Source organism: Calliphora vicina, chromosome 4, assembly GCF_958450345.1.
Source record: "Calliphora vicina chromosome 4, idCalVici1.1, whole genome shotgun sequence".
In the NCBI taxonomy this organism is placed as follows: Eukaryota; Metazoa; Arthropoda; class Insecta; order Diptera; family Calliphoridae; genus Calliphora; species Calliphora vicina.
Genome location: NC_088783.1, coordinates 81,831,267 through 81,841,081, shown reverse-complemented (window position 1 = coordinate 81,841,081; position 9,815 = coordinate 81,831,267). Strand labels below are relative to the sequence as shown.

The following is a 9,815-nucleotide window of genomic DNA, read 5'->3' as shown; positions in this document are numbered from 1 at the left end:
AAAATGGCTAGGAGAAAGATTACATGATGAACTTGTGGATATAGCTAAATATGATCTAGGAAATCTACTAGGCTGTAGCTGGGGAATTGGCTGGCTATTTTTAGGTAACGCTTAATGGTATCACAATGGATCTCCGAGTGGATGAGTACTTCTAAAGTACCCCTTCAAATCTGTATCTGTCCCAAAAGTATAAAAATGAGTATCGGATTAATAAATTCTAAATAAAATGTTAATTTTTTGTTTGCATTTATTTCAATTTTATTTATTAAATCCATTTACATATAAAATTGTGTATTTTTTTAACTAAAAGCCAGTTTTTGGTTTGTGGATTAAAGGTAGATTTTAAAATTCAGCCATTCAATACAGCTGAAAAAATAACTTTTATTTGTTGATGAAATAATATACCTACATATAGTACAAAATTTTAAGTAATCAAGTAGAAACAAAAATACTGTCAAGATTGCTTATTATAAAAGCGTATAATTTTGTATAGCTGCTTAAGAATTTAGTTCAGTTAAAATGCTTTAGATTATCTATTTCACAGCCCGAAAACTCGGACTGAAAATTTATTTTAAAGATTTCGGAAAATTTATTTTAATTTCCTATTAATGAGCAATAAGATAAAAATATGTGTAATGCCAATTCAAATAATAATGATACTTAATGGTATATATAGCTTAGTATGCTTTCAGCTAAATTAAATATTTAAATTCGTAAAAGAACGCCAAATTCCTAATAGGAAATAATTATTAATACGTATATACCAAAAAGTATATTAAAAAAAAGTGCATAAAGCATATTGCTTTAAGAAACACACAAGCTTATACTATAGTTTATATAAATAGTTAAAAATGACTTAAAATAAAACGCAGTATTGTTGTTTAATAGTGGTTGGTTGGGTACCATGTATTGTTAGACTTAGTTAAAAAAAAAGAAGTAAAAAATCTTGTACATTCATTTACGATTTGTTACAAAAGTCAGCAAAATTGTGACTTTGAATTTAGTGTCGTGTAGTGGATTAAAAAAGGTACCAGTAATTTAATTTATACTATCAGAACTATTTTCTGAACTATTATCAGTTTCACTATTTATTAAATAATCAATTGTTGGCAAGGAGCCTGCACGACGATATTTGTTACTTTGGCTATTATACACAGGTACTTGTTCATTTATTTGATGCTGTATTTTAATATTAAAATATTTATATAAATCTAAAAGATTCCTGAGTATATGCGTGGGTTTACGATCAACATCACCATCATTATTTAAATCTTGTATGGCATCCGGTGTAAGTGGTAACCAAAATGTAGCAGCTAGACCAGCTATATTGCCACCTTTTATATCACTTTCTAGTTTATCACCAATCATAGTGCACTGTTGCGGTTGAACATTTAGATATTTACAAGCTGCATAAAATATGTTTGGATCAGGCTTTTCCCACGGCAAATCCGCTGACACTAATACACAGTCAAAATAGGGTTGGACATGTAATTTTCGTATTTTTTCCCATTGTGCATTGGAGGGACCATTTGTTATTAAGGCCAATTGATAGTTGGCCTGACGAAAACGTTTTAACATTTTAATGTAATCGTCCGGTATGGCTAAATAGCAATAACGCATTTCTAGCCATAATGGATAGATGGATTCGGCCAATTGTTTGTACTTAGGAGGCAAGGATTCGCGCCATAAGTGTATGCGCCAAGTATCTAAAGATGTTTGCGCGTTATCTGGGCAGCGTCTGAATGATTTTAAAAAGTTTTGTGTGGCATAATTTGCTTCATCTTTTGTAAAACCGTATTGGATTTCAAGACGGTCTGCGACCTGAAAATAAAGAGAAAAACAAATGAGATTATAAGAATATATGTATGTATTACTTTAAATCATCATTAAATTAATTATTTTAAATGGGTTCATTTGCGAAACTTAACTTCTTTACATTATTGGGAAAGTCTAATATAAATATGTATGTACATTAGGCTGGGTAGATTTGTATGGACGATCAAAATGTAAAAAATCGTATAGCAGAAACCAATCTACGGAAAATTCTAAGAAAGTTTCCTCTAGAAACCATAGGTCTAAAATCAAATCCTATTTGCGCATTTCGTCTTTTTCGAATTTATTTGAATTAATTCAGATCTTGGGGTCGATTCTGGTTCTGTGAAACGGTGAAATGAAAAAAACTTTTCATTTTCGTTTTCATAAGAACTTTTCATATTATCATTTCACAATTACACAAATTGCGATTCCCGTTCTTCAATTTGTTTTATTCAACTTTTTCTTTTCATATGAAAACATTTGAATTTATTTATAATTTTTTCACTAAACGAGAATCAGAAACTCTATGAAAATATGAAAAAACTTTTCATTTCACCGTTTCACGGAACCAGAATCGACCCACTGCTCTTGAATTTGATTGATTTCATTCATTTGAATTGCTAATTCATTTTTCTAATTCCATTTAATTAATTCAAAATCAATTCAAATGAATTGCGCCTCTTTTTATACCCTTCACCTTCGTGAGAAGGGTATATATAAGTTTGTCATTCCGTTTTTAATTTCTACATTCTGGATCCTTATAGATAGCGGAGTCGATTAAGCCATGTCCGTCTGTCTGTCTGTTGAAATCAATTTTCTGAAGACCCCAGATATCTTCGGGATCCAAATCTTCAATAATTCTGTCAGACATGCTTTCGAGAATTTTGCTATTTAAAATCAGCAAAATCGGTCCACAAATGGCTGAGATATGAGGAAAAAACCAAGACAACCTCGATTTTTTACCTATATCTGGATTACTAAGACATTAATATAGACAATATGGATATCTAATGATAGATATTTCAAAGACATTTGCAACGACGTATATAAATAAGACCATAGTAAGATGGACCTACAATGGGTCAAAATCGGAAAAAAAAAATTTTAACCCGAATTTTTTTTTTCACAAAAAATTAAAAAAACAACTGGAAAAAAATTAAATTTTGTTTACCTAAAAATATTTAAAATTTTGAAGTATAATTTGGTGAGGGGTATATAAGATTCGGCACAGCCGAATATAGCACTCTTACTTGTTTTAAATTCATTTGAATTGGAAATGAATTGAAATTCATTTCTGCCTAATTCGTTTGAATTGATTCAAATTTCATTCAATTCATTTTTGTTGTAAAATTAATTAATTCAAAATTATGCTAATTCATAAAGAAATCAAAAAAGAATGATTCATTTACAGCTCTGAATATAGTCAATGTTCACCAATTTTTTTTTTAACAATTTTTTTTCTCAAAATTTGTTTTACTTACATAAAATCGAGTTTTCAACAATTTTTTTTACAAAAAATTGTTTTTAATATTTTTTTTTTTTATTTTGAAGAATTAACAACCCAGCAAAAACTTTACTTACCTAGTAAGCCAGCAAGTATAATTGGAGCAAAGCGATAACTACTTATTATTTGACTGAAACACTACTTACCGTTGTTCGAGATTTTTAAAAAATTCAGGGGTCAAGCTTACAAATGTACTTACAATCAGTTGAGAAATAAGTAGTAAATTCACAACAATAAAATGTAGCTAAAAAAGAAAACACAAAAAATATTGCCTTGTGTGGGAATCGAACAGTCACATTATTTGCTTGTGTTTGATAGTCAAGCTGCTAACTCACTGCTCCATGTACGAGTTATTTTATTGGAAGTTAACAATAGTTTTAACATCAACATATAAATGAATATGATATGAACAAAAAAATTGATGGCTTTGACAGGTGGCGAACCACTAACCTCCCGTTTTCCAGATAGCTGTGCTAAATGCAAAAGTTCATTACCAGCCTGTATAAAAATAAGTACTTATTTTAGTAAATAAAATAATGTGCTGGGTAAACACCACTCCTTACAAAAGAATGCATGAAATAACTAGTTGTCATTACAAAAATTCACAAAATTTTTGCTGGGAACAGAAACTAAATTAATTGTATATTAGATGTACATATTTTTAGAGTGCTACATTCGGCTGTGCCAAACCTCATTTATATACCCTTAACCATAGGGTAACAACCTAACTCTTGCAATAACAAAATACAAGCTAGTCAATGTATTTTGTTGTTGTATCAGACATACAATTTGTTGTATTTTTGTTTGACAAATCGGAGTGTCTCGTCTCTATGTATAATTCTCTATCACCTTAACATTACTTAGTATTAATAACCTTTTATTGGTGAAAAAAATAAAGGAAAGATTTTCGGAATTAACAAGTAAGAGAGCTATATTCGGCTGTGCCGAATCTTATATACCCTTCACCAAATTATACTTCAAAATAAAAATTTTAAATATTTTTATGTATTTTTTTTGCAGTTTTTTAATTTTTGGGAAACAAAAATTTTTCGAATTGTTTTTCTTTTTATTTATTTTCAACAACCTAGCCTTATTGGCCATAACCGGTTATAAATTTGTACTTCAGTTTTTTAATTTTTTTTTTTTAAATTTAAAATTTTTTTTGTAATATTTAGCGAAAAAAATCGGGTTAATTTTTTTTTTTTTGTTTTTTCAATTTTTTTTTTAATATTTAGCGAAAAAAATCGGGTTAAAACATTTTTCCGATCTTGACCCATTGTAGGTCCAACTTACTATGGTTTTATATTTGAAATATCTATCATTAGATATCCATATTGTCTATATTAATGACTTAGTAATCCAGATATAGGTCAAAAATAGGTCAATAGTTGTAGGTTGTCCTGGTTTTTTCCTCATATATCAGTCATTTGTGGACCGATTTTAAATAGAAAACTTCTCGAAAGCATGTCTGGCAGAATTATTGAAGATTTGGATCTCGAAGATATCTGGGGTCTTCAGAAAATTTACTTCAACAGACAGACGGACATGGCTTAATCGACTCCGCTATCTATAAGGATTCACAATAAATTTTATACCCTTCACGAAAATCTTCTATACAAATGGATACGAACAAATAACTTTTACTGTATTCTTTGAAATTAATAAAAAATTAAAATATGAAATTTTTTTCTGTATCATTTATTTCATTAATTATCACTGCCTGTTTCACGATGTGGAAAGAAAAATGATTCGAACAAATTTGTATGAAAACTATTCGAAAGAATTTTAAAAACTGACTGTTTTTCATACAAATTTTTTCGACTCATTTTTCTTTCGACATCGTGGAACAGACAGTCAATTTTAAAAAACGTTCGAAAAAAATCAAAAAAATATCTCAACAAATATTAATTCATGATATATACATATATTTATCATTAGAGGGTTGCCTCATTTTTTCTGAAAAAATCACTTTTCTAGCCTTGTTTTTTTCTAAAAAAATAAATCCCCTTTTTCTAACATATATTGAAAACTCTCAACGGTAACGCTGGCTGTTACAGTAAAACAAATGTAATAAGAAAAGTAAACACTCTCTCACTCCAAACAGAGCAACGCACGCTATTTTCATATTAATGAAATAAACAAAGTTTAAAAACGACAAACCCAACCAGCAATTATCAGTGGAAAATTTCCAAAAACAAAAAATGTTTTTTTTTTTCACCAAAGAATTCACACATGTAGTGTGTTCGTATATACTATGAATGAATGTATTGTACTTACCTTACGGCATGCTTTGGAATCACCCGATCTTGTGGGGGTTAAAGTATTATCCAAGTCAAAAAAGATTGTAGTTATTTTTGATAAATTATAAACATTTTGTGGTTGTTTTTGCAATTTTTGATTAGCAGATAATTGAAAATGTTTAGCGTTGGCTGACGGACAGGTATTGTTAAAATTTATGTTCGTTGAGGCCATGAGTTGCTTAGTAATTATGAAAATAGATTTCTTTACTTATTTAAATTTTATTAAAAACAGTATTTACAGAATACAGAGAATTGCGAATTTTATTTACACGTTTCTTAATTTATTTTTTATTATTGTTATATAAAATTAGTATTACTTAAAAAAACAAAAAGACCCTGTTCCAAATGACAACTAGCTAGCTAAGCAATTATTAAAAGAATAAAAAAGAAAGAAATTTATGTACTGCTACTATGTGGGGAAAAGAAAGTGTTTAATTAAAATATGTGAGTATTAAGAGAAACTTTTTTGCATATTGCGAGAGAAAGAGAGACAATGCGGAAGTTTTGTCAATTCTTAGTGATGCCATATTGATGGAACTAAATAAAATAATACTGACAGAACTGAAGTACGTTATACGTCAACATTTAAATTATATTTCACATTTTTAATTTATAGCACGTTACTCCGTTTGAAGTAATGAACAAATATTTATAGTCCAATTACATCAGCCCAAAATCTAGTTTAATTGAGAATTTGATAAAACAAAATCTATTTAAATTTTAATAGATTTTACAAATTAAATTTAAAAATGCAATACTATATTTTGCAGTGCGATAGTTAATTCATCTACATGCGTAAACGTAAATGCATCTAAAATTAAAAAAAGTGATGAACAAATATAACAGTATTTTAGTGATTCAGTTGTCAAAGCATAGGAACTAATCAAGATCCCAATAACAGTTTATATTTTTATAATTTTTTCCTGATAATATTTATATTTTCTGTATCGCCAACCTTCGGCCGGGCGAAAGAACTTTAAACTTTGGGGTGTATCGAACACCGGCTTCGCTAAAATCACTTTTTCTGTATATCGAAATTTTCTGAAGTACATACTGTCATATAAATTCAAAAAGGTATTTTATGTTCGCAATGTTAATAATAAACAGTACCACATTATATATCATATTAATACTCATAATGATGCGATTATCTTTCAAATACATATATGAAAAATTTACTATTATACATATATATTGACTTTAAATTCTTATAACTCTTAAATTAAGAGAGAAATTTTAACGTTTTTGTGCTTATAATTGAGAGAGCTATCATCACCAACAACATTATTAAAATTCAAGCTGTTTCGATGATCTGATTAATGCCGAGATTTTTCATAACAACTGTCTTGTAGTATTTATTGCGCCTGATTTGAATTATCCAGATTTTGCTGTCTGTGATTGAATTCAACGTTACGTATAGACGTCATGTAACGTTTTCTATGTGACAGCACCTTCGTTCAGCTGTAGAAATATTGAAATCTGGTAGCTCTGCATATTTTATATTTCAGCTCGTTGTTGTGACATTTGCAGTATTTTTGTTTTTAAACTTTGAAAAATGTCAACAAACAAAGGACGCACATTGTTAAAAAGTATATATTGGTCAAAAAAAAGTTGTAAAATTTCAACAATAAATTTTATTTACATTAACAGGTTCTATGATAAAAGATGAACTGCAGGATGATGGTGGTTTATTATCACTAGAAAAACTGGATCGTGCTTCACCAGATTTGTGGCCTGAAAAAAGTGAGTTTTCTCTGCATAGTTTATTCAAGCTAAATAGAATGTCATGTTATCATTGGGTGAATTTACAAAACAAATCTGCTAAATTGTTTTGTTGTTGTGTCTGTTAATAAACTAACAAACGCAAGAACATCATTTTGTCTACTTTTACAATCACGAATCTAATTCATATGATTTGTTTTTTAGTACCGGGCATTACGGATTTTATTGCTATGAGTGACACACCTATTCGGACACCTGCACCTGAGTGGTCCAGAGGACTTTCCCAAGAGGATATGTCAGCTATGTTGGGTACGTTCATATGTATGCATATTGTACATACAAACATATCTTCTTTGGAAAATCAGTATAACAAATGTTTTCATTTTGCAGAGTTAAGTTCTTTGAAGCCAGATGCTTTGATTATGGAGATTAAAAAGATTTATGACGATGCCTATCAACTAGGTGTTAGCGAAGCCAAAGAAATGACACGGGGGAAATATTTAGGCATATTTAACAATGCGAAGAAAAAAGCTATTTAAATTATCTTTTAAATTACTCATTAAACGTTAGCATTTGAAAAAAATTAGGCATATTTCATAATGCTAAAAAAGACTGTTTAAGTTACATATTAAAAATAAAATATATCTAATCACAATAAATGCTTATTAATGTTAAGATTAGTTTAGCAAATCAAAATTTCCCAGCAGTCGTAAATTAGCTCTGGAGGGAAATCGACTTTGCAGGTAATTATCGCTTAATGTCAACCTGCACATCATTTTTTTTTTTTTGCTATTTTAGATAGATACGTATTACAAGTTATATAAAAATGTAGCTTATCCCACTTTTTTTTATTGATATTGTTAATGTAAGGACAGTATGTAATATAAGAACAGCATCAAAAAAAATTTGGGTTACACCACTTTTGAGCAGATGACCTCAAAATGCCTACAAATTTCAAAGTTATCTAACCCCCAGTAACACGAAGTCTGGTTATGTATTAACTAATAGTTATACTGACAGTTTTCATACAAAAATAATTGTAACCGACAGTATAACTGTTAATTAAAGCATAACCAGGCTTCGTGTTAATGGGGGTAAGAGATTAATGTATATTTTTACATGTTTTCATATTAAAAATAAACTGTTTTTTGTTGCTCTCCTCAAAAGTCGTTGAAAAATATTTAGCACTTATTTTAACTCATCATTTGAACTTCAGCTTCGTCCATAATATCGGCAATCTTACGTTTTGTTTTAACCTGCAGTTGTATTGGCATCTTTTGTAATTGCTTAGCATATCCTAGGAATATTAGCTCCAACGATGACAAATTTGTAAAAGAATTGCTTTGATTGTTTGATGGAGCTATAGATTGAGTCATTTGATTACATTGTGTGGAAGTATATTCAAATTTAACAATTCGGTCAGTTTTCATATTGTTCTGCTGTCCTGATGAAGTTTTAGGAGTTTCCTCATCTTTTTTCAAACTGCCTGAATTAGAGGCATTGTTTTCATCAAATCGTTTAGAATCAATAGCATTCAACAGCTCATCTTCGTCAATAGTTTCACCATCACTTCATCAGTTATAAGAAATTAGAAAAATTAACTTCATTCAACATACACAATCATAGGATGAACATTTTAAGTCACTTACTACTTACTTTATAGTAAAAAAATATGGTTGTAGAAAATCCATATGCTGGGCCAAATTGAAATCACGATTATTTCTTAAATATTCAACATATTCCAACAAAAGTAGGTTCCATTGTTCCTGTGCCTCTGAAATTGTAATTTTACATTCTTCTGCTACTGCTGTCCATTCTCTGAAATCATCATGTTCAACATTTGATGTCGAATTTGTGAAAAGGTTAGGATGATTTTTAACCGCTTCGATTAAATTCACTAAAACATCCATATCCTGCATTTCGTTATATTTCACAAATATTTCACTGTATTTTGATAGCCGAATTTATAGGTGACGAAACAACTACATGTTTAAAAACAACAAGTACTTTGCTTTTGTTAAAAGATATTTGAACTATCAAAGTTGTTTGAGGTTGTATTTGGGTTTGGGTTTGTTGTACACCAACAAATACAAGAGAATTGACAGTTCAAATATATAAACAAGCGATGAAAAAATTATCTGCTGCTATTCTTAGTTCACCCACTATAAATTCGACTTGGTATTTTGTTTACAAACAATGAAATTACAGAGTTGTTTAAACAACCAATGGGAAAAATGTCGAACATTCGATTACGTTATTCCAAAGTAGTTGATAAAATGTCGGTAATTTTTTATTTCGAATTTTTGTTGTATAAAATGAGTTTTTTTCATTAATTAATCTAGTAATAATATATTGTTTACTTAAAATATGATGAAAATAAGTGGAAAAAGTTGAAAATATATTTTCGAACAATAATATTTGCGAAATAATTTCGCAAAAGCAGTACTCTGTTCTTATCGTGAAAAACATGTGAA

At 29.2% G+C, this 9,815-nt stretch overlaps 3 protein-coding genes across 3 annotated transcripts; 1 reads left to right on the top strand and 2 right to left on the bottom strand.

The window, feature by feature from the left end:
* Positions 1–233: 233 nt before the first annotated feature.
* LOC135958770 (N-acylneuraminate-9-phosphatase) lies at positions 234–5,988 on the bottom strand. Its single transcript, XM_065509668.1, has 2 exons — positions 5,597–5,988; positions 234–1,821 (listed from the first exon to the last, which is right to left on the bottom strand). Exons 1-2 carry the CDS (start codon positions 5,789–5,791, stop codon positions 1,039–1,041), a joined length of 978 nt encoding a protein of 325 aa, XP_065365740.1. The 5' UTR covers positions 5,792–5,988; the 3' UTR covers positions 234–1,038.
* A 1,097-nt stretch (positions 5,989–7,085) lies between these two features.
* lin-52 lies at positions 7,086–8,000 on the top strand. Its single transcript, XM_065508778.1, has 4 exons — positions 7,086–7,208; positions 7,270–7,362; positions 7,546–7,650; positions 7,732–8,000. Exons 1-4 carry the CDS (start codon positions 7,175–7,177, stop codon positions 7,878–7,880), a joined length of 381 nt encoding a protein of 126 aa, XP_065364850.1. The 5' UTR covers positions 7,086–7,174; the 3' UTR covers positions 7,881–8,000.
* A 157-nt stretch (positions 8,001–8,157) lies between these two features.
* On the bottom strand, positions 8,158–9,291 carry LOC135957234 (uncharacterized). Its single transcript, XM_065507940.1, has 2 exons — positions 8,998–9,291; positions 8,158–8,910 (listed from the first exon to the last, which is right to left on the bottom strand). Exons 1-2 carry the CDS (start codon positions 9,258–9,260, stop codon positions 8,535–8,537), a joined length of 639 nt encoding a protein of 212 aa, XP_065364012.1. The 5' UTR covers positions 9,261–9,291; the 3' UTR covers positions 8,158–8,534.
* Between the last annotated feature and the right edge of the window lie 524 nt (positions 9,292–9,815).